This window comes from Aythya fuligula, chromosome 2 (assembly GCF_009819795.1).
Source record: "Aythya fuligula isolate bAytFul2 chromosome 2, bAytFul2.pri, whole genome shotgun sequence".
NCBI lineage: Eukaryota > Metazoa > Chordata > Aves > Anseriformes > Anatidae > Aythya > Aythya fuligula.
The window spans coordinates 25,186,908-25,212,841 of NC_045560.1; the positions used below are offsets into that span (position 1 = coordinate 25,186,908).

Genomic DNA, 25,934 nt, shown 5'->3' on the forward strand with positions numbered 1-25,934 from the left:
AAAGGATAAATCTGCTTAGTGTTTCTCTAGTTGGGTTATTCTTTCTGTTTATATATTTGATCTTCCATGATAAATCAGTCTTGGAAAATACATTTGTCAGAATTATTGCCTTCAGGAGAGCAGCACAGTTTTTTTTGTTTTTTTGTTTTTTTTGTTAATAATGGGGAGAATTTGTATGTATAGTCTCACAAAGACAAGAGCATTCCTGTGGTCAGTCACGGACTGTGAAGCAAATTATGTGACACTGCCATCACAGAATGCAAGCGTAACCACAACTGAATGGTCAAAAATTACATGTCAAATATTTCTTTCTCCTTTTTAAAATATCAGTAAAAACATAACCTCTGTATTATAATGATTTTCTGGATGGTGATCCAGTGCTGTAGAAATGAAGTTTTTAGAATTAAAGAATGAAAGAAATCTCATTAGATGATTATCAGATTAATTCATACATAAGCACAGATTAGTATGAGAGTTTTTTTTTTGTGTGTTTTTTTTTTTTTTTTTTTAAAAAAAAAGCACACTATACTGTTTGCATAGTTCATGGAAAAAGTTTAATTAGTTTCCCTCAGAATTGCAGCCAGAATTTACTGAGGGAAAAAGTTACAGGTCATGCTCCTGAAACACATAATTTTATGGTTCTCATCTACAAAGCTAGAATATCTAAGAACTTTATCTTTTGCATTTGAAGTATCAGTTACTCTCTCATCTTATTTTGATTTTTTGAATGGGTATCTTCCTTACATAATGGTAATCAGGAGCTCTTCAGTCTGTACTAGCACGTAGTATTTGTAAGTGCTCTATTTATTTCTTTTTGAAAGTTTAGAGCAATGGAGCTCTCCTGGAGTTTGCATGGTGGGTGATATAATAATGGCTAAGGCAGAAGTTTCATCGTGGGTCAAAAACTAGGATATGTTTTGAGGCTTTTGGAAATATCTGTAACACCTTGCACCTTCAGTTTCAGATGGCAGCAATGTGATTGGAACTGAGGAGAACAGTTTTGACCGCAGCTATGTAAAAAAGAAATTGGAACATGGGCTTTCACGAATATGGCAGGTACGTTTTTCAGTGGTATAAACATTTAAAAAATTAGTTATATTTATGCTGATTTTTTTTTTTTCCCTCTCTGAGGATTGCTGTAAGTGACCTGCTTTGAGCTGCGTGTATCAAAACCATGGAAATGAAATTTCCATGACTCAGTAACTACTTTGGTCACTTTGCTTAGAAACTCAGCCAAGATACCAAAGCACAGTAACACAACTCTCAGCCTGATCCCACTTATCCCAGCCTGTCTGCTGCTCCATAGCACAATCTCCTGCTTTTATTCTATTGGAACAGTCATACTGCTTTACGTTTCCCTGCCTCTTGAAATGAGTTTAAATTGGGCCTAGCTGATGATGACAAGGAGTGCTGCAAACCATTTAATAAACGTGGGCAGAGTGGAATACACCCTCAGTTCTGTGGGCATAGGTTACAAGGAGCTTATGGACCCCTTCTCCAACACGTTCTGTAGTGTCTCTGAACTACTTACAGTTTGGAATAGCGTGTGGGAGGTATGGAAATGGAAGAATGAAAAAAAAATGGGATAAACAGAAAATTGAAACTGGAAGTACTGAAATTCAGAGCTGAATAATGATTTTTCTGTATCCTTTCTGGTGTAAGTAGAGATCTGGTGCTATAGAGATCCTGAAATCTTGTAAATCTGCCTGGTTTCATAATATTCCTAGATTGATTGCTGAATCAGTTTATGTAGCAAGACCCCAAAACATATGATGAAAAAGCTGTAAACTTCTTACATACTAGAATTGTAATCCAACACTCTCTTTTTGCAAGGACTATAAAATGTCTTGGATTGACTTTGTGTTATAAACTATTAAATAAACTGATTATGTTATTATTTAAGAAAGTCAACATCAAGTCATTAATGTTACAGATAATGGAGTTGTACACTGGACCTCAGAAAGAAGCTATAAGTGGAAACAAACTGAGAAGTGCTAATGAACCTGGCACCTGAGCATTCATCTTAATGTCTTTAGTGTATTTAGCATACAAAACCTCATATTCTGCATATAAATTTTCTTAGGGTTCATTAAATAATTCTGAAATGTTTGTTTTTGTAGGATGTTCAACTGAAAGTGAAAACGTATCTTCTGGGAACGGATCTGTCAAACTTCAAATATGATGACTTCATATTTGTACTTGATGTAATCAGCAGGTATACTGATGTGGTTATAGGGCTAGTTACTACATCCAGACCAACTTGAACTCTGATAAGACAGCATGGTAAACTAAGGCTGATACACCAGCCTAATTCGTATAGAGAGAAGAGTACTTCCTCTTCATGTGGGAGCCTGAGTGCTAGTCTCTCTCTTTTTCTGCCTGCACCAAGGATATATTTGGGATGAAGCATGAATTGCTTCACTGCTCAAGTAATGCTTAAGTGCAATATGACTTCAGTGTTGGCCAGCTTTAAGATTCCAGGATTGTAGATCTGACAATTCTGATTTTTCTTAAAGCTTTTAAAGGGCTTCTCAATCAAGAGCAGCAAAATATACAGTCTAGCAGTACTGCACTATTACTGGATCCTTCTGTTCTGGTCATAAAAGGATGGGTTCAGGCTGTGAGCTGTCCAGCTTACCTTGTGTAATGGGATCACAAGCAGACATTTTCTTTTGCTTATGGCTCTTTCTCACTGTGTATATGAGATAATCGTGATAGGATTTGGAGGGAAATGAGACATGGAGTTTTGTGGAATTAGTGAAGCAACTTAAGTGATCTGTTTTTATAGAATTGAGTGTACTCTTGTGGTAATGAGTGAGTCTCATAATTCAGATTGGAACAGCAGTATGAATAAATAAAATATTTCTAAACTTTCTTTTATTATTGCAGGCTGATGCAAGTTGGAGAAGAATTTTGTGGCAGTAAGTCTGAAGTTTTGCAAGAATCTATCAGAAAACAAAGTGTTAACTATTTCAAAACATACCACAGGTGAGAGTACAATATGTACAATAGATGAGAATAATGACATTTATTTTGTTGTATTTAGTTGTTGAAGTTTTCAATAGGAATTCCACTGAATAATGTTCCTGCATGGAGGTTGACAGATTTCATTCATAGTGGAATATATTTTGTCATGAGAATAGGGCTCTGAACCCTGGAAAAGGGAAGAAGGTAGAGAAGCTTTTGTTTCTGCTATCTCAATAAGGATGAAAAACACTTTATGTAACATTTCAGTAGTCTTACAGGTCATCTCTTAAACTTTTTCCTGGGGTTCTGAGGGTGAATTCCTCTCACATCCATACTTGCTGGCAATTTATTTATTTTTTTTAGATACTTTGATAGATCAGTTCCTGTGTGACTAGTTAAATAAATAATGTTTTGACCATCACATTTTTGATTGTTTAATGGACCTATCTAATAAATTAGGGAATCATACTAATTTACTGAATTATCTTTTAACACAATAAAGATTAAAGACATTGATAGAATATGTAAAAAATATATTTTTTTTGAAATCACTAGTGTTTCTTATTAAGGTAGTGGTTTTTTTTGGTCATTCATGTGAAAATAAAAGAAATAGTTGTTAATGAGATGCACATTAACTTTTTGATACTTTTACCTGTTGTGTGCTGTGTGGGTATTATGGAGATTAATTGGCTTATGTTTTCATCCTCAAACTTGGGGGAGAAACACAGCAGAAAACAAAACAGAAAAAACCACACCACAGTTCCAGCTATATACCCCAGATTGATTTATATAAAACCTTTGTGTGTCACCTTTTCAGATCAAGCTAATGTGGTTTTTACTCCCCTTGTGTACTTAATTGAGAACAAAAGCTAGTGCTTTTAGGAATTCATTAATACATAAAAGTTAGATAGAACTGAAATGCTCTGAGTCCAGGAGTAATCAATTGATGGTGTCATTTGCGGCCTCCTATGTGTTGTGGTGTTTTAGAGAACCAGCGGCATAAAGAAATCATTAAAAGGAACTGGTTGCATCATTCAAAAAGTATAGAAGAGCATGTAATGCTGGAGCATGCATGAAACCTTTTGTTGGATAAAGGTTGGTTATTTGGAAAAAATGAATGGGCTTTTGGCAGAGAACATCAGGAAGGGGATTTTAGAATGCAGTTCACTTTTCTTTCTGATAAGTTTGTAAAAAAAGGTGTGTCCAATCATCAAAGATTTTCAGAAAAAGCATGAGAGACCTTTCACTTGCGTGCTGGTGAAAATCAGCAGCATCTGTTAAAATACTTTTTCAGTGGCTTAATTTCAGTTTTGCAATGGTATGAAATCTTGTGCTATGTAGCTTTCAAACGTTTGCTTTTCTGCGAATCTTTCTCCTTAGTCTTCCTCTGAAAGAATTTTAATCTGAAACTGATTTTTCAGAATATATCTATCTGTTGTTTCTTTTGTCTTCACTGTGAGAACTGCAAGCTAGTGCCTCTAAAATTGGAGTATGAAGTCTATTTGCATTTAACTGGTGAATTTAAATAGACACAGAAAACTGCAGTCATCATTCAGCACATATCGAGGCAAGAAATTTGTAATTGTAGCAGTGATTACAGTTTATTCAAATAATGTTATTTCCAGAATATTTTACTGCCTAATTAGAAACCCAGTGCATACTTTACCAACTGCTATTCATTAAGCAAAACAGTATGCTGTATATTAGGACGAAAAGATGCAGTAATGTGACCTCAGTAAGCACTCGCTGTTTATTTCTATGTGAATTCCTGGTTATGTGGCAGAAGGATTTTCTTTATTAAAGGTACTTCTGCTTATGGCTGAATGGAGGCTTTTTTGATGATTAAAAGCATAATAAAAACAATGCAGAGACATAATGGCTTGATTATATTTCCCTAATAACTTTTTCATGTTACTACTAAGCTTAAGATATGAAGCAAACTATAGTAGAGGTGATTAGTAGCCATTTAAGTCTTATATGTCTATATGGCTATATGTCTGTAGAACATCTAGCTCTTTCCACTTTCCTTATCCGTTGGCTTTTGTATTCTTATTGAAAGAAACATCTGTGTTACGTTTGGCTAACAGAAGCTGTTGTGCTGATGGAGTGTTTTTGTGTATTGTGCTGCTTTCTTTAGTCTACAGAGAGAAAAAAACAGTACAGTATTACTGTACAATCCTTTCTCATAGTTGTGACGAAAACCACAATTGTTTGCAAATTTTGGAGGCTGGCATTCTTTGAGAATTTCTTTACAGGTGCCATACAACAAACGCCATGTTACTAGTCACAGCTTTTAGGTGGTTTGTCAGTTGAAAGAACGAGTAAGTTAATTTAAGTATCAGTTTTCAAGTGTAACTTCTTGTATGTTTTTGAAAGCATTTTTCACTGCATAGTTTGTCTGGTTTCTGATTTGTTCTTGCTGCCAATTAAGAATATTCATTTGTTGTATTTCAGAACACGTCTTGAAGAATTAAGAATGTTTTTGGAGAACGAGACCTGGGAACTTTGCCCTGTTAAATCCAGCTTTAGTATTTTGCAGCTTCATGTACGTTCTTTGAATAACACATACAAATGTATTGATACTTTAATAGCTAGGAGTCTGGGTGTTCTGAGAAGTGGCATGATATGCGAACTACTATGAAAATGATTGTAGTAGGTTTTGAAAAAATGTAAATTTCATTTCAGGGTATTGAAAACTTTAGATTCATATGCTTTTAAAACAGCAGTATTCCTGTTCTAGGTTGTTAGTGGATTACGTAAGATGCTAGAGTTGTAAGCATAATATTTGCCTTTATTTGTCATGTTTCAATGTGTCATTAATATGTCAGTTTTCCATTTCTAAATTATTATTCTGAGAGTAATATGCTGAAAAAAGCGTGCCTAAAAATAGTTACATTCAGTAGTGCTCACTAATTGGTGCCAATTTTGACACCTGAAAAAGTAGGTCACATAGGCTCATTTGGAGACTGGGGGAAAAAAAAGTATTTTTTTTCTGTGGTGAAGTTCCACTGAAAGCAAGTAATAGATGTCCTCATTTGCTGTCTGAAAGTGATTTTTGTTGTGTGTAGTTTATCATATATTGGGTGAATTTCACCCGTTTTGCCAACAAGGGTGCATATAATTGGAGCTATCACTGAAGTGTGAAAGGGATATAGCTGAGCAATGTCAAGCAAAAGATAATCATCAGAAACTTCATATGCAATGGATTTGGACAGTACAAAGTTTTTGAAAATAACTTTTTAAGGACAAAATAAAATATTTCTACTTTAGTAAATTACAAGGTAACTTGTGTAAAAACAAACCTATATTCTTGGATAAAATCATAGGTCTTTTTATTTCCTGATTTCTGTGAAATAATAATTAAAAAAAACAAAACTGTTTTCAATGAGTTTTAGCAAGTGAATACTTTCAGAATGCAGGAGGTGTATTACATATCATATCCAATAACTGCTAAAGTCAAAAATACGAGCAGTATAGGATTACCAATTTCAAGGTTACCTTGAGCCAGTATAAATAATATATTTAAATAAGAAGCAAGGTTTGGCTAAAAGATTTCATGTCAGGTTAAATTGCCCACAAGTTTGTTGTTACACTCTGTTTTTATAGAACTGTAGTCATAATAATACTGAAACTGTCTTCCTGATGATTAAAATTGTACTTTATTTCTATTAATAGGAATTTAAGTTCATGGAGCAGTCACGTTCCCCATCTGTGTCACCTAGTAAGCAGCCTGCTTCAGCAATTTCAACAGCAGTAACTTTATTTGAGCAGTACTGTAATGGAGGAAACCCATTTGAAATCCAGGCTGACAGCAAAGATGATGAGACAGAAGATGTGTTAGCTTCCAATGGGGTATGGAGTGTTTCGGGGAATAAAAACCAAATCTACCTCTCATTAAATGGTTATTTATTTCACGTATCAATGTTGGTAAACTGCAGTACCTTAGTATTTTACCAATCCTTGTACTATGTAAATTCTAAAGCCACTTTACTCCTTTAATTTGGCAGGTTGCGCTATTTTTAACAGTGCCAGAAAGCCAGGCAATCCTGTTTAAAGTTCAGGCTGTTTTGCAGTGGGTCAATGTTTTTTCTGCTGAATTCAGGTGTTCCTGAAGGCTAGCAAAATGTGTTGCACTTGGTATTGCAATTGGTATTTTTCTGTGGGTTCTTTTACAACACGATTAGATGCTGTGGAAGTAATTTTTATCATTTTGGAAGGACTGTCTTTCTGGCTTCTTAGGAAAGAGTCATTATGGGTTGCTCCTTCTGTTGTATTTGTTTACACATGCATGATTTCCCAAGGATTATTTGATGTTTATTAAACAGGTTTTTATTTATAATTTAAATGCTTAGGACACTAACTTTACTATGGGATCTACTATTGTGAATCTGGACAATAACTTCCAGTATATCAGATTTCTGACCAAATCTAGCAGTAGTCGAATATATTTTAATTTCAAACTTCATGCCATTCTTTAAATGCTGTATTAACATATTTTTGTTAAAGCTTTTGCTTCTTGTTTATCCCTTTGATAAGTAACCTTTTTTTAATTGTGTTTTTTTTTTTTTTTTTTTTTTTTTTGTGATAAGGTTGAGTTGAGCTTAGTTTATTCAGTTATTCAGTTTATTTGTCATGCTTTGTGGTTTTCAGCTTTGCCTTTCTTGTTTCCCTGTGGGACTTCACCTGCAAAGCAGCTTGATCTGTCTCTCACATGCCTGAGTATAATACTGTAGCCACTTTCCTACTATGTCACTTGCAGAGACTATGCAGTTGATTGGCATGAAATATTGTTGCTTTGTGCTTAAAGGAAGCTGGTAGTAGTTGTTCTCCTATCAAGGAGTATAAAAGAATGTATGTTCTGCCTTTTTCTATCAGTAAACTGGGAGGAGTTGCATAGCTATCACTGTTAGACTTAAATGTAGATTCCAAATGAGTGTGTTAAGCAAAGATGCACTCCAGGTCATTCTAAAAAACACTAATTTCGACAGTACCATATAGAAACCAACACCAATCCTTTGTAGAATCTGGACAGCCATTTGATAGGTATTTGCTAAAAGATCCACAGTGAAATAGTTGTTAATGGTAAAACCCACAGTACTTTTGAGGTTTTCAAAATTAAAATTCCTGCTGCTGAAGACCTCATTTCAGATTTCTGCATATGTTTGTGAGGAGGTATGCATTTCAAGATTCATTTACTTTTCTGAAGAAAAAGGACTAGGGAAAAAAAAAAAAAAATATATATATATATCTTAAGGAAAAGGTGATACGTTCAAGCCAGCTTACTTTTGAAGGTTGAACAAATGAAACACATCATGACCTGTACTATGAATGTCAATGAGAAAATATTCAAATATTTCAGAACCCCAGAACCCTTTTTTTTTTTTTTTTTGACTACTACTTGCATGTAGAATATGCAGGAAGAAGTGATATTTATTTTAGCTTCTGGGGCCGGGTCAAGAACTTCTCAAGAACAACAAAAAATAATTTTTGGACAATGATTTCAACAACCTATGCAATTCACTTTTAGCAAATGAGTGTATATGCAACATCCAGGCAGCCCTTGTATTTTGGGGCTTGTAAGCGGAGTACTTGCAGTTCTAGAAGGCTAGAATTGTCTTTATTCACTTTGGGTATGTTAAGGAACTTTTCTTAATATCTGCAGACTTGCATGAGAAATCTGAAAGCTTTGCACTCAAGTTGAAACAGAACTGGTTTTTTCTTTCCAGTTGTAACATTTTAGGTTTCAGAATCTTTCTTCTAGCTCAAGGCTTTTGCTTTTATAATTGTGAAATCACCTGATGAAAACATTAGGTAGCAAACACTGATCGATGAAGATGTTGAATGTTCTTTTTGGTTGGCTTTTGCCAGTCTCAATTGTTGTATTGCTGCCAAGCAGACCAGTCAGTGATACCTTCTTCTGTCTTCAGTTGTATATTCCCCCCGCCACTTTTATCCAGTGATGAACCTATTTTGAGAAGTAATAGGGCTTAAAAGCAAAAAAAATCTTTAGCTTTCTGAGTGATTACAGTGTTTCAAATAGCAACTCTGCATGCAGTTATTGTTAGCAGCACAAGGATTGTCATGTTATGTGAGACCAGTGGTTCTTCTCTTTCAGCATCCCGCTTCTGGTAGTGGTTAGCACAGACACTGCAGGCTCATGGGAGGTAATCTGTCCTGTAAGTCTTACTGGGACACTTTATAACCTGCATGAGTTTAAAACCTAAATGTGCGGAATGGTTTTCCTATATTTGTTACAGAATTTTCTTGGAGAAAAACAAACAAACAAGCCACCCCCACTGCCTGAACAATTGTAAATGAGTAATATCATTATTCAGTAAGTTATCCATTATCTTTGTTACCTTATCACCACAGGTAATAGATAAATTCTGCTGTCTAATCATCCTGGGTAAAAACACATTTTTATTCTGAACTTTCCCCATTGAATAAATCTCAGTATTTAAATGCTACTATTTTTGCATGATTTGTTCACTGCTGTATTTTTTTAAGGGTATTTTTTTTAAGCTCAGTTCTAGCCAGAGCTTAAGATATTTAAGACAATAATTGCTAGCTCGTTACCTGCTAACAGGAGGCTGTCGCCCGCTTTGCACACGGGTGCTGCTATTGCTGCAAACACCGTGGCAGAGACAAAGTCGCATTCCTTCTCTGGCAGAGCTGTGAGCAGCTGCCTCAGCTGTTCAGCAGTGTAGCAGGCTGTGGTTTTGGGGAAACAGGCTAGAGGGAGTCATCATCCCAAGAATTAGCAGTGGGCTAGCGTGTTACATGTGCAGCAAAGTCCATGTAGTTTCTCTGCATTTAATTTTGAACAGTGTCCCATTTGGTAGGCTTGTATGTTATCAGACTTTAAAGGCTGGCTGCAGTGTCCTCTTTTTCAACGCTGTGTGCCAATTGAATGTTCTGTATTAGTGAAACCTTAATATGTTTTAAATCGATAAAATCTGAATTTGTGTCTGGTGAAGAACTGTTATGAATTTTGGCCTTCTGTTGACAGCAGAGGGACAGGATGTTCTGTGTGGAAAAAGTGAAGCAACAATTATATGATTTATGATTGTTCTTGTGAAGTGTAGGTTAGATTCATAGTCAATCGTATTACAGTTTTATTAGCCTCAAAGGTAATGTTACTGGGAGAACTTTGAAATAGTGTATAGAACTAACATTTATTTTTGAAGTAACATATAAAGTTAAGATTCCATTTGCTTAATATAATTGATTATGAAGAAGGATGCCTCTAATTTTTCCTCATGTCTTGTAGAAGTCTTTTGTGGTGAACATGTCCTTCATTTGACATGCTTTTAGGAACTCTGCATATAAACAGACTTACTCCATACGGTAACTCGAGTTTAATGCAGTGGCAAGTGGTTAACTAACTGCTTTTAATATTATAAGATGTTAAATAAAGTGGAAGAATTATGCTGAGAATGCAGCCGAGGGTGTTTCACAATACTAAGAAGGCACTTGGATGGTTTCGATCAGTGTATTTGCCTGTTACCTCACAGTCACTGAAGGATAAAATCCTTTCGGAAATCTTTGTGAGCCAGGGAAGTGCTATGCACATTTACTTAGAGAACTGAGGCACAGAATGGGCTAAATGATTTGTCAGTAGTTGTACAGGATGTGTATCCCAGCTGGTACTAGAACCAAAGCTTCTTGTGACCCTGGCGAGTACTCCTCTGGTGACCATCTATGTTGCTGTTTCACGTTTCTCAGTTTCTCATGTCCTCTCTCTGTTACCAGCTGCTCTAACGTGTCAGCACACAGAAATACTTATTTTTTGTAAGACCTTGGTTATCTTTTAAACAGAAGACAAAATAACTTGCTTAGGTAATGAAGGATAGAACTACAAGGCTTTATGTTTTGGTTTCTTAAGTGATCAGTTACAGAAGGGGAATGCATTTTAGTCCTTAAAATTATTTCAGGAGGTTGCAGAATATTGTTTCCAGATAATGCAGACATGTTTCTAGATCCCCTTGCAATGCCAATTCTCTAGATATAAACAAATCAAAGGATTTACTTGTCAAATGATTTGAAGGATGGTAAGAATTATCAGTCTCTCTTTTGAGAATTTTAAAATCTTTTATCATCTGCTTAGCTATTGCAGCTCTGGACAACTGAAAAGGCCTTAGGGTGCTGCACGTCAGGTTTTTTGGTCTGTTTTTTTTTTATCTTGAGCTTTAGTGAGATATTTTATGTCTATTTTCTGTAGCTCCCTAACGTATTTTTCTTGTGATACAGTTAACTTAGTTTCATAGCACTCTTTATCTTCAATGAATTTAACATGTATCATTATCTTATGTGCTTCTTTGGGTTGACTACTAAAACGCTTATGAAATGATTATTGCTAATAACCACGAGATACCATGTTAGCATTTTGATCTCTTATTGAAGACTGTGCATATTAGAAATACAAGTTCACTGTTTACTAGTTATGAATTACTTCTGAATTTTAAATCACGCAGCATTTTTATGTCATAAATAAGTTTACCAGCTTACTAATAGCATCAGGTTGAAGAGGCTTAATCAAATATTTTTACATATAAAAAACAGTTTTTCAAAATGTTATAACTCTATTATGTTAAGAAAGTTACTATGTCAACTGTCATATCCATATGTCAGTATGTAGTTAGCAGCTTGTAGTCAATATATCATTTCACTATCACTGGATTTTAATTGAATTGGGACACTTTACTTATTAATGCATATTAAATGGTTGTAATTTCCCAGGCAGATGTTTCAGCCAAGTTAGTTAAACTATGACTCTTTGTCAAGCCTGGAGCCAGGTCCTATTTTGAAATCAACAGAGCTGCTTTAATAATAATTTTCATTTGTCTGAACTGTTCATGAGGCGTAAATTTTGTCTGTGAGTACTACTGATCACAACATTTTTTTTTAGCCTGTTTCTAATACATTCTAATACATAAGAATACTTCTTCTCAATATACTGCTTTCATAGTGCAGTATGTGGCTTTAAAAACATGCATACGTTGGGACTGGGGGGAAATTGCCATGGATGACTGAAAAATGTATTTCCTAGCGTATTTTGGGTGATTGAGAGACTGGCATTACCTTAGTGTATGTTCCTGTTTTTTTCCCTCTGGAGAAAAATCCTATCCCTACCATTTTGTAAGGGTCCTGGAACCAGCCTGCCTTTGTCATGTGTGTCATATGTGACTCTGTGGACAAAATGGCTTCAGACCAACATACAAATTAAGGGAAAGTTGAAAGAAAAATCGTTATAGTCTGTCTTCAGGTGAAAATGCGTTCTGGAGCCTGGCGGGCAGTCTTAATGCTGTGTAGGACTTCAGGAAAATGACTGATATCCAGAGAGCATCAAGGATTTGTTTTCCTTTAATGTTTTCTGAGTTAAGACATTATCCTTGTGAAGAACTTATCTCCTTATTTATAAACTTGTCTGAAGTTTTGAGCACACTTTAAAAAGAGATTGATGTTAAATATCAGAGTGGCAAATGTCAGGTTTCTTACAAAAAAGCACTTATTGTCTATTAATTTCTGAATAGTATTTCTACACATAGCTCATATTCAAGCACTACACATGTCTACTGTTGGAACCGTACACTGTGTTATATATACCGTAGCCCGTGTTGCTCATTTTTTTTTTCACGCATCATTCATTAGGTTTAACCTTTCATTCTTAAATTGAACAGAAGTTTCTTGCAAGCTTTGAAATGCAATGAAACAACTGAATAGAGGAACACAGTTTCAGATGATTAAGATTGTGTCTGAGTGTTTGGAGGCAGCAATTGTTATGTCTGTAACTATTTAAGCTTCTTATTTTTCAAATGTTGCAATTAACATTAGATGCTGGCCCTCAGTCGAAGGAAGTACCTCTCAAGGCACGAACATATTGTTAATTTAGCTACACATTCACATTTTTCAGAGGATTATTCTGGACTGTATTGTGGGATCTGTGACAAATGATGCAAATGATTCACAAGGCTTTCTTTCATCAAAGAGGAAACAATTGTTTAATTGATGACTAGATCTATATTTCAAGTATCAGGATCATGTGCCTTTAACTAGATAAAAAAAGCTGTATGTTTCAAAGCAAGACAGAACCAGCACACGCACAAACAGAAGCATGCTCAAAATACCTGCTGGTCAAGTTCTATAAGAAAACGAGCAAGAAAAAGCTTTTGATATAACCTCCACTGAGTTGTTCCACAGATACAGTTGACTTACATCATTAGAGTGTTTCTTAAAATATTACACTCCATTGTGCGGTGGTATTTTTTTTGAATTTATTCTGTAAGGTAAGGTATATCAAGTCAGGTTGCAGAAGCTTGTTTCTTGCTTCCTTGGTAGCTTTTTTTGTTTCATGTACATTGGAAAGTTTATATATAGAAAACAGAGGGATACATACAAAATTACTCTTCTTGCTGTCAATACAAATAGAACTGCATAAAGCTGAAGAAAGTATGTACTGAAAAAGAACTGTGATTAAAAAAAATGCATGTTTACTATATAGGAGCCATAAGAAATAATTGTATTTTTGTAGCATTTGACTAATTATTTTTTTGAAGTGTTTGTACTTAGTCAAAATAACATTGATCTCTAACAGGCTCAGTGATTGAAAGACTATCTAGTAGAAATGTATTTTGGAACATACTAAAATCAATTTTGCAACCAACTACAACATTTGGAAAAATATGAGTAGTATAAGCAAGTATTTTTGTAAAGCAGTAATTTGGTCCTTGCATTAATAATTGAGGATGGTGTGGTGCCAGCTTTTGTTGCCACTGCTTGGATCAATGTTGACTCTTTTTTTTTTCCCCAGATTGTGAAACAAATAATAAAAGCTCAGGTACCTGATGAGTATTTGATAAAGCAACAAGAAAGCAAAAAAAAAAAAAAAAATCAAAAAAAAAAATCAGTAGCTGGGAGAAGTAGGATGATAAATATTTACTTGTAGCTAATACTTGAAGTTTGTTTAAAATACACTTGGTTTTGTATAATTTGTCTGATAAATTTTTAATGAATATTGTCAGCCACCTGTCAACTTGTAAAGTTAGTTATTTGTATAAATACATGCATATAACAATATAAATAATGGCAGTAAATTTTTTTTGCTTGTTTTTACAGTATGAATCGGATGAACAAGAAAAAAGTGCGTATCAAGAATATGATAGTGACAGTGATGTTCCTGAAGAGTTGAAAAGAGACTACGTAGATGAGCAGACAGGAGATGCCCCTATGAAAAGGTCGGTAGACTGTCTCATTTTCATGCTTTTCATCTCAGTACTCTAGTTCATCTTCTGTTTAATCTCTACTTTACAACAATGGAATAATGATCTAATAATCCTTATGCTGCCTGCACAGTTAGAAAGGCCTCAGCACATAGCTCTTCCCGTACGTGAAATCTATAAATTCTTCATTGTTACTGCAGAAAGAAACTTTGGAAAGCAAGATTTTGAAGGAGGATAAAGGCTCTCTAAAGCACATAGTGGAAAACTGATTATCAAGCATTAGATGTTAACAGAAGGTTCTACAGCTGTAGTAGTGCATATGTATAATTTCTTTTGTCTTAAAGGGAATTGTGTGCAGACAAATGACTTGAGGCTTGGGCTTCTGCTTTTGCAGAACAATCATCTTTTACAGATTTCAAACAAATGAAAAAAGAAACAAGCAATTGTCTGTCTAGGCCACTGTAACAGATATTCATTCAGCATTTTTGAAGCAAGCTAACCTTATTTGTATGTAGCAAGTTGCAGGAGGACTAGAAAGGCACCACTTGGTTCAAAGGTGGGCAGTGTTTTTTACAGAATCACTCTAGGATAAAATACCGTTAGCATGGTTTCATCAGACATCACAAGCTACTTCATTTCGGTGACTTTGTGGAGGTATTGATAAAAATTACATAATGGTAAAAAAAAAAAAAAAAAAAATGCAGTCACTGTGAAATTGTAATGTTCTGAATTTTTGGAAGAATATTGTTTTGAGGTATAGCAGAGAATTTCATCATATGATAACATTAATGGCATTTTAGCTTCATCTGCTTCAGAATTTTTTCCATTTCTAGATAGTCATTTTTTAGCAATAGCTCACTAATCTGCTCCTGTTTTGTCACAGCCTGAATTATTTTAATTTTCTTTGCTTCATAAACAGTGAATCGGAGGCAGAGTTGTTAAAATGATTGCTGAAGTCAGACATAGACATGCAGAACTCAAGTCTTGGACTATATTTTAGAAACTCCTTTCTCTAGTACTGTTTTCAGTAAATTAGGCTAGACTATTTTAAATGTTTGAATCATAACTTGCTTTGGCATAAATAAAATATTGCTCTGGAAGACATACCCTCCTGTTAAAAGAGGGAGAGAAGGTAGGGGAGAAGGGCTTTATTTTCTACTTAATTTTTATTTGCATGTCCTTGAATATACTAGGTAGTCATGTTTGGTATACTTTGTGTTTCTTTTTTTTTCTTTTAAGTGTTTCTCGAGAAACTCTGAGGAGCAGAAAGAGATCGGATTATAACCTCAATAAAGTGAATGCACCTATCCTAACAAACACTACACTGAATGTAGTAAGGCTTGTTGGTACGTAGAACAATTGTCAGAGTATATGTTTTTATTTTAATTCAAACCTCTGGTTTCTAGCATGTATGGTAAATGAATTTTAAGACATTAAAAAAAATAGTTGGACCCTGTCTAGTCTTTTTGAATGTGCAGTGCTTTGGATGAGATCTTACTGGATTGTTTAGCTGTTGTATTGCAGCTTCCTGCTCTCAAGTGGAGTTTCTCATAGCTTCCTTACACCGGCAGTTCAGTAATTCTGTAATGAGCTTGTACAACCAGCAGGTCCTTCACTTTCCCATTTTTTTTTTCCGAAGGATGAGCATTTAATGCAGAAAGATGCACGTTTTTAATTAATCGATCCCTAAATGCGTGGCTTTACATTTTGTATTACTGAATTTCATCTGATTCTTATTGCAGCAGTCATCAAGGTCCTCCAGTTCCTCCTGTACATTATGCCAATCCTTTTTTGTTCTGGTACCAGCTCTTCTTTTTTTTTCCATTATCACACTCATATTTTTGTGCCAGAGTCATGCATGAGAATATTAAAGAAGAGGCCAGTTGTTGGAAACTCCACTAGTAGTTTTTCCAGATACTTCCCTTTTTAACACTCTTCATTCTGCCTTCTCTTTTACTAAACCCTTTGACTAAATCCTAGATAGGTGAAGTACACTGTGTATAGAAAATCAAATAACTTCCCTAACAAGGATGTATGTCTTAGTCTGGTACAGTTCACTTGTAGTAGACCCATGACTTGTTTTATCCTAATTTTGCCTCCATTTGCCGCCTCCTGCTTGTGTCACTTCCGTATTATCTTCAAAGCTTAATCTAAAGCCCTGCATCCTACAAATTAAAGCAATAGATTGTTTGAATGACTATTTCCCTCTTCTTGAATATGTTTTTATTTGCTGTTTTTCAGTCATACTGGTACATGTGCCTTGACTGCTTGTCGTACGTACAGGTTATTACCCTGATTACCAGACCACTGATTTCATGGTCATTTTCATGGTCCTGATTCCTTTGTTTCTTTAACTTGTCTGTGTTAAGGTTTTGTCCAGCCCACTTGGTGTGTATGAAAGTGGCCAGTTCAGTTCCATTAGTCATCCTATCCCCCTTCTCCTTCCTTTTCCCACTGTCAGTATCATTGTCCCAAGGAAAACCCTGGGCAAACTATTCATTCTTGCTTTAGGGTACTATCCTGTTTGTCTGTATTGTCTGTGTGTGTGTTTCCTGCCTCATTTTGCTTTGCTTTTGTTAATCTTCTGTAATTAGAAAACTCCTGATATTGCCATGTTAAGTTTCAGCAAGACTTTTGATACTTCCAGCTCTTAATATGACTTTCTGAGTGAATTAGTTTTGCTTTTTTCCACTTGGCCTTGTCCTAGTCATTTTTTCTTCTGGTTTCTTTACATTTTCTCATGTTTCTAATACACTATGATGCCTCGTAACTTTCATCTTTATTTATATCTTTTTTTTTTTTTTTTTGAGAAGTACCTACCCTTTGACATCGTAAATGAAACAGGTTGTTTTGCACCACTTTTCTGTTAGACATAAACTGCATATTGCACCTCTGCCACAGACATTGACAGCGTGCCCATCCTTTGTGATGATTTTCGGTCTTAGTATATAAATACTTAATTCAGTCCTTCCGGATTGTATCCCCAGAGGCATTATACGCATTTCTTTAACTAATGGTTAATGGTTACAGGAACAAGAAACAAGATACCACCATTTAGCCAGACTATCAGTTTTATTAGCATTTCCCCTCTCGTCTCTTGGTTCATCCCTGTAAAACAAAAAGGTAAACGTGTTGTTGCTCACCTGATTTAGCCAGGCATCATGATGTGAGGTTGTAAGAGATCCAGGTTTGGTCCATTCTCCCCAGAATGCAGGGATGCCGTGAAACGTGTCCATCTTTTAACAATGGTTTCTGTTAATGCTGTGGAAGGCTTTGGTTTGTCTCACACTGTCTCAGGATTTTGGCTAGGAAAATGCCATGGTACGTAGTCACTGTTCAGTTCCAAGGAGTGTAACTGAGATGAGTGTCTGGGATTCTTTATCAATGGAGTACAGAAGCTCCAGAAGATGGTACTTGCCCTGGATATCTTTACTATACTAGGATATGACATGCAGGCAGGTGTCTTCTGGAACTGCTTGACTTAGCCAGGAGTTGGACTCAGTGATCCATGTGGGTCCCTTCCAACTTGGGATATTCTGTGACTTCTGTGCAGGAGATGTAAGCAACCAATGTGGGGTAAGGGTCTTATTTTTCAGATCGTTTGACAAAGTGAATTGCATATGCAATACCCATGATCAGAAAGCCTGTACTCTCTTACTGTTTTGGTCCTTGAAAACAAGGCTGTAATTTCAGAGAGATTTTATTTGGTGGCAATAATGCAAGTATTTAAGCAGCTTTTGTCCATGCTACGTGTTGTCACTGACACTCCTGCCTCCTGTATCATCTTCCATCAGTATCACCTCTACTAGATGTAGATCAGCTTCCCCATGTTAGTTAAAGATAAATCATAAAGAAGACCAGGTTTATGGCAGGAAATCTGGGGTGAGATAAAGATGGGATTTTAAATTGCCCAAACAAGTAGAAGAACTTGTTGCCTCACTTTTTAGGAATATGCAGGTAGTAGTACTTGCTGAAAGAGTATGGCAATGCTCATAATCATTTTTGAACTATTCTTGAGTGCTCTTTCTGGAGGCTAGATGAATAAAACAAAGTGTGTCTTAGTATAATTAAATAGAATAAATGAGTTACTGTGTATAACTGATGTGGGAACTTTTCTAACTCTTTAATTTGAATTTCAAGTGAACGGTTCAATTTATTTTGTTTTTCATAACCAGGTAGTTATTTCTCTGTTTGTTTCCAGCATAAAGGAACCATTAGATTAATTTATGGAGTTATTTTTTTCCTATCAAACTCTTGCATGTTGACTTAAAACATAAAGGAAGAATGAACCTGTGTTAAATTTTTATGGAATATTTTGACCTAGGTTGTCTGTGCATCAACAGGAATATTTTATGAATACATTTTATTTACCTTTTGGGTTGTAGTGATCGTATTTAAATAGATTAGTCTGATAGAAAGTACTGTCTAGTTGCTTCCTTTAAGGACAGAAGAAGTGCTGGAAATACTTAAAAACAAAACAACAACAAAAAGAACTGGCAAATGTTCATCAGTTTTGGCCTTTATGAATTGTTTTTAGAAAGTGCAGTTACTTTGACTTGTTGAAACTCTTAAGTGGTATTTCTGGAAATTCATGGCACGTGTTTGGGATATTAGTGTTGTTTTTAAATGTACACCCTTTTCACCCAAACTATGAACTTTAGTGCAACTAGGTAACAACGTATAGATGTTAAAATTTGGCATCCTCTGAGAGAGAGAAACTGGGAGGAAATGTTCTTGGCACACTTGTTGTGTCAAGATGCTGAGTGACATAGTAATAGAGAAATGTTCTTGGCCACAGAAGAGTTTTATAGGGACAGTGTTTGAGCAGTGTATAGCCCTTTGGAAAAGCGCACGACACTGCCTGAGAGACTACCTTGAACATTTATGCCAGTTACACAGATATTTGGAAATCTTAACTGTCCAGAATGTGACGCATCACCCTTATATTGTGTATAGGTTGCAGGCAACTTTGAAAAATGTGTTTAGCACAAAGTGGAAAAAATCACTCTGTGGCAATATGGAATATTCCGATAACACACATGAAGGTGGCAGCTGCTTTGATAGGGTGTCATCCTTTCCAAACATCCATAAATTTCCACACAGAACTGTGCTGGAATTGTCTTCCAACACGGAAAAACAAATGTAGCTAAGTGGAACTTTTTAGGTCTGCTTTTCAGCTTGTTCATAATACCGTAGGTCAAAGCATTGATAATTAAGCGCAGAATTAACAAGTGGGGTAACCTGCCAAATATTAAATATTGCAACCCTTGTCAGATCTCCAAAAATAACAAAATATATTCTTGTGTGTGTTAGCAAACTGGGACGCAGATGTTCAAGCAGGGAGTTTAAGCTAGATAGAAACGTGGGAAGTAGCAATATTGGGTTTTTGCTTGATTCTTACCATACTGCTGTGTCATGTATTTATCAAATGAATGTCATCTTTAATGAGCACAAGTAATTGCTTAAACGATTCAAGTTACTCCCTCTGATACTAACAGCTGATTTTGTTTCTCTGTATAAAACCATATTTTCTATATTGATTAGTAAGTTACTTTGCTGGGCACAGTGTTAACTTTGATTAAACAGTGTTGCAGACTACAGGAAAAAGAAATGATTCTGGCACCTTCATACAGTTTTTTTCCAACCTGTCACGTCAAAACATGTCTGGAATATGAAATTTTGTTAAATGATGTGCTATATCCTACATGCTGGGTGAACTGCATTTACTTTTTGGTTCAAAAGTTGTTGTGTGTTACTATAATAACCCAAAGCTGACTATACTCTATGCTTTTAAAATGTTAATAAGGCAAGTAGTATGTCATTTCTGAGCTAGCTAACTGGAAGTCCAGGGTCTCTGCAAAATCAGGGGTTTTCATTAAGTACACTTATGACCCTTTGAAAAGAGACATGCCTGTGCTAGAAAACAAAATACCTATAGGCCCTGTGAATTAAACCTTTAGCAAAAAATCCCTTCTTGAGTCCAAATCCTGTGATCTGTTTGATTCACCTAACGTATAGATGAAGGTCCTGAGATTATTTTTTTTTCCAGTTATTATTTTCAGAAGTTAATGTTTGAAAATTATCCATATGCGCATATGTAAACACACACTAATGCGTAAAGTCTCCAGTGGCTCTGTATATCACTTACAGATTACTTAAAGTGATTATTATTTTTTGGCTAAATGAAGCTGAAACTTGTGAAGGAACCAGAAGGTTGTCTTTTATTTTATTTTATTTTTTTAATTTGGTACCAGAAGGCCAAGAATTGTTCATGACATTTTGATACAGTTTAACATCCACACTTAGAGAAGTCTTGAGTTGTTTATGGTGTCTTAGCCATAATATGTAGCTTTATTTTTAAACCTGCTAATCTCTAAAATATTGCTAAGTTGCTCTTAATAGTCAAAGCTAAATAATAAACTTTGTAAATTTTCTTTGAGTTTGTCAAGCTCACCACTATCTTTGTAGCACTCATGCTGAGAAAACTGACCTTCTGTATTTAATTTTCAAGGTAAATATATGCAGATGATGAATATTCTCAAACCAATTGCGTTTGATGTGATCCACTTCATGTCTCAGCTCTTCGACTACTATCTGTATGCAGTCTATACGTTTTTTGGCCGAAATGACACGGTGGGTAGAAACATAATTTGTTTCACAGTATCGTTATATACATAGAATGAGAATACAGAGGAGATCTCTTTACTTAAGATGGTACCAAATATATGGTCTTCCAGAGAATTAGTGTTACCAGAATGGATCTGAATGCAGGAGTTAGAAAAGGCTGATTAAATCAGCAACAAGGGGAGTAAGTATAGGGAGCATCATTATTGCTGCGACATGAAGCCGATTGTGTTTTGAATACATTCTGTGGTCTTTTTTTCCAGCAGTATTTTGAATAGACAGTAAAGACAATGTGAAGTACCTGGAAGTAGTGGAAGAAAGTGGAGAGCAAAGGAGTAGGCTGCAATAGCACGTGGTGGCTTGGAGCCTAGAAAGGATAAAGCAATTTGATTTTCCTATATGTATTTCTTCAGCTTAGATAATAGCTCAAAGAGGAGAAAGTGTCCATGAAGGTTAAGTAGCAGCTCAGGTTTAAGAGGTTTGAAATTCAGTTTTTCAGGTATATTATTACTCTGTCAAGCTAATTGCATTAACAAAAACATTTTAGTGTTTTTTTTTTTTTTTTTTTTGAGTGATCTTGTAGTTAAAATAAATGCTTGTTGGCAATATCTTTACGTAACGTGGATCAACTTTCAACAGGATGGTCTTAAAGCATTTATGAAAAGCTGCATGTAAAAACAATTTTCTCCTCTCTTGGCCCCTAAATTACTTCACAAGCAATAATGTAATAGGGTTCCAAATTCATCATCATCTTTTGGCAAATTGCATTGGATTTTCAGACTCTCAGCATATGGTTCTAAATGTTTTTGAGCTGTTCTCTTTGGCAGAACAAATATATTTGCAATTTGTTTGTGTTTAGAAGATGGGTGTGTGTTTTTTTGTTTTGTTTTTGTTAAGCTAATTGATTTCCATTGGCTTAATCAGCTGCTGTGGTATTCAGTGCTTATATATATTTGCACCTTCTGTTTGTTTTGTGTTTTTAAAGCCCATACCAAGTTCCTTACTTTCTACTTCTCTCAGAGAACAGCACAGTGCTAGGCAGGTAAACATTATAGCAGATGGGTGGTAAAATTGTGACGTCTTCGTAGTGTGCCTAGTTTTTGTTTTGACAGATGATTTTCTGTGGGAAACATAATGCTTACAAAGGGTCTATGAATGAGATAAACCCTCTTGTAATGCTGCTTAAATGTTCTCACTTCCCATTATGTTATAAACCCTTAAAAAGTAGAGATGGTTGATGGTATGTGATTTGGACCACTGTCAGTGTTCCTGTTCTAATTTTTATTTATAAAACATGCATCGAATGGGTTTCTTGAAAGTATGCTAATATTATAACTTCATTAAGTGGTTGAAATACTGTGCTTATGTTATATATGTGAGTTAGTACAGGAGGAATGATCAATTGTACATAGTTTGTTGCCAGTTCAGTGGAAATCAGGGATTTAAAATACATATGTTGACTTCTATGTCCGGTCATGATGCTAGGTCATTGCTCTTTCCAGGACTCTTTAGAATGATTAGCCTGTGTAGTCAGTATTTGGCTTTCTTCACTGCCAAAAGTTGCACACCATTATAACCAAAATTACTATTTCAAAACTTTTTTAATTCCTGGAGTCCTCATTAAGGCTGTCTTTCCTACTTATCTCAAATTATGGAACAACCTAATTTGAAATTAAAATAAATTACATATATTTAATATATACTCATGAAAGTGTACAATACTGATGAACATGCCACAGCATAGTTTTCCTTAGCAAAATAAATTTAAGGTACTAATTTTTTTTTGACATTATTATAGTGTGTAAATCCAATGGCCATTCTTGTAGAAAACATTTAAACTTTTTTTTGTAAAGATAAAGTGTCACATTGAATTGGTGATGAGTGAAGTTATTCTATAAATTCTCTAATGCTAAGTGCACTAGGTCATTTGTGACATTTGAATATCTACCACTTTGCATATAGAAATAGCAAAAGAGAAGAGTTATACTGATGAGTGACATATTCTGCTTAAAGTCATGAAATTCTGGCCTGGAGGAGGAGATGCTGAACAATAATCTCTTTTTTCCCTATTATTTATTATTTTTTCCTTCTTTTCTTAAACATACGGATGTACAGCTTCAAGCTGTAACAGGTTGCCTGCTGAATCTGGAGCTCTGTAATGTTTTACGGAAACTTAAGATTTTTTTTTGCGTTCCTTATTATTATTCCTGTGTGTTTCACAGTAACATGAAATTGCCATTTTTAGCAATAAATATATTATTATAAAATAAGTACTTGAAAGTTACTGATAGCTGTTGAAAGTTAGTAATGGAAAGGTAGAGAGAAAGGAATAACGGCAGACTGTGTAGTCTGTATTCTGATGGTGCAGAAACAACTCCCTTAAAATGAAATTTAATGGCTGAAAATTGCAGGTACAATTTAAAAAATAAATATTTTATATATATATATATATATATATATACATATGTATATATATGTGTGTGTATATATATATAATTTTCACTGAATATATGGGAAAATTAGGACAGATGGACTTAAGTCAGAAAGGTTAAATGTAGTAGATGGGGACCTAAATTATTCCTTTTTGTATGTAAAAGAGGGAAGAGGACTCAAACATTTCTTTCCCTGATTTAGTGCACTGAAAGGAAGTCTAATACAGTAAACTTCATTGCTCTAAATATTGTTCAGTAGATTGTTTTTTTTGGGGTGTGAATCACATACCAGAACTGTATTCAAATACTTCCAGATTCTTGACTTAGATGTGTGTTGTGTAGTTGTCCCATTTCCACCACCTTTGGTTTGTTAGTTTGTTCTTGTTTCCTTGTAATGGCAAGTAGAAGGTAAGTAGCTACACTAATCACACATCAGATCAGCCCCTCAGCTGGTATAATTCGTTGCATTTACCAGGGAATCAGTGTGTTGATTTATCCCAGCTCAACACCTGCCCCATAATGCTGCTGAGCTGTGAACATGAAGATGGCACATTTGTCAGGTAGATCTTTAAAAACACTAGGTAATAATGACTGTTTTATAAAGATCAATGGTATAGCTCTACATGTGCAAGTTAGATATTCAGTAAGGGATTAGAAGAAATTTACAGTTTGAGAGAGAAGTCAAGGCCATTTGGCTTGTGTGTGGTGTGCATGCAAGTCTCAGCTGGGGCACAGTTGTGTGCCATTTCAGTCTGGTGTCCCAGAGGATGCAATCTAGAGTCCCGTGTTCGCTTAAAGTGTTACAGCAGTAAAGGATGTGTACTGATTGATTTGAATGGTAAGTTGTCATCTTCATGAAATGTACTCAGGTCATCCTTTACATCAATGCAGTGTTGAGTGCAGTGAACTCTGTTGATCATCTTTTCATTTTGTACAGTTATAGCTGCAGTTATGTACTAAAACTTTTGTGTAAATTGTATCCAGTGAACTTTTGTTGTAACCCTGTAAAGCTTAAACTAAGGACTGTTCCTTTCCAAACTTAAATATTTCTTCCAGTTTGAATCAACAGGATTGGGCCTCAGTAGCAGCAGATTACGCACGACACTGAACAGAATCCAAGAGAGCCTCATTGATCTGGTAAGTACCTACCTGGATTTTGTTAATGTTTAGTGAAATAGAGGGTTGTGTCAGAAATTCAGGAATTGTATTTCATCATGGCTTACTGATTTTCTTTTTTCTCTCTTCTCATATTCAATGTCTGTAATGAGAAAGACAGCTTCTTAGTATATCATGATGTAAGTTAAGCCCTTTGTTAAGTCATTTCTGAATATCAGGGAATTTTCTCTGTCATATTTTACAAACTTGTTTTATTTGCAGAAATTGCAGAGTGAATATGATCCTTGTGTCACACTGGTAGTAGATTACTGTTCCTTCACATCTGTGATTACAAAGGGTAAGCAGGTAGATTTGGTAGATTCAACTGGGGAGCAGTGTTTATGAAGAAATATTGTTAAGAAGTACACAAAATTGGAATTGTATACTTTTTTTTTGACTTAAATATAAAACACTTGAAACATTATGAAGACATTTCTAAAGAGTATCATAGATATGTTGTACAGTAATTAATCCCATGTATGCTGGAGGAAGAATTTATTTTTCAAGGCAGAAGTGGGAGACAAATGATCTACTACAACTTTCACAGGGATTTGGTATTCAACAAAATCATACTCAGGTGCCTTTTCAATTCTTTGAAGCATTCAGAACAGTTGAATCCTAAACCATTCTTTCCAATAAACATTTTAAAGGGTTTTGGGGCCATTTCTTACAAAGTCAGTAGAGGGAGCATGAGAACTATTAACCCTAGGCCTCTATAATACAGAAAAAAAAAACAACTAGTCATCTTGATATTCATCTCAGAATCAATGTATTCAGAAGAGAAAAGAAAAAATCTAGGAAGATCTTGCAGATTAATAAAGATTTTGGAAAAGTATAAAGTCCTGGAATTATTTTTTTTTAATTTAATCTGTAGTCAGTATTCCTGACAGTGCTTTGCATTGTTTTGATCTTTTTTTCCAGTCCATATAATTTTTAAAAAATTATTTCTAGGAGTAAATTGGGAAAAATAACTGGATTTCTTTTTCTTCCTCAGTCATTTAACAGTGCTGTTACAGATAACGCTAGTGTCACTTGGAATAAATAGCTGTGGTCTAGGTAAGATTTAAAAGGAGGAAGAAATCTTAAGTAGCAACTGCTAACTTCAAGACATTCAATGAAGATTATTAATATCTTATGAACACATGCTGGTTTTATGCTGTCAGTAAGAATTTTTTACTTTTTGATTCATGAGGAAGGAAAAGTTTCCAGGGTATTTTTATTGTTATCATCATTAAGAATTTGTGAAAGTGAAGACTAAACTTTACTGTCATAAAATGGCTATTTCTTATGACTGTATGGATTGTTCTGTGCTCCTCTCAAAATTCCTGTCTCTTTTCTTAGCTTGTTGTAAATTGCTTTCTGAAAATATTTTGCATGTTTATGTTGTGGGATTCAGTCTCATGGCCTGTTAGGATTTTTTTTTGCATTGATTTCTATTCATAATAACTTTATTAAGGACTATCATTTCTCCTACATTTTGGTTCCCAGTGGCAGTGTTTTTCAATATTTTATTTTTATAAGGATGGTCCCAACAAGT

The 25,934-nt window shown here is 35.0% G+C and overlaps 1 protein-coding gene across 1 annotated transcript in view; it reads left to right on the forward strand.

Moving 5' to 3' along the window:
- Positions 1–25,934, forward strand: part of VPS50 (VPS50 subunit of EARP/GARPII complex) — a 75,342-nt gene that overhangs the window by 35,928 nt on the left and 13,480 nt on the right. Inside the window, exons 14-22 of the mRNA XM_032180938.1 lie at positions 959–1,056; positions 2,121–2,215; positions 2,890–2,988; positions 5,422–5,512; positions 6,643–6,819; positions 14,083–14,201; positions 15,426–15,532; positions 20,698–20,819; positions 24,299–24,379. Coding sequence (XP_032036829.1) covers positions 959–1,056; positions 2,121–2,215; positions 2,890–2,988; positions 5,422–5,512; positions 6,643–6,819; positions 14,083–14,201; positions 15,426–15,532; positions 20,698–20,819; positions 24,299–24,379 — 989 coding nt within the window. The remainder of the gene's footprint in view (positions 1–958; positions 1,057–2,120; positions 2,216–2,889; positions 2,989–5,421; positions 5,513–6,642; positions 6,820–14,082; positions 14,202–15,425; positions 15,533–20,697; positions 20,820–24,298; positions 24,380–25,934) is intronic.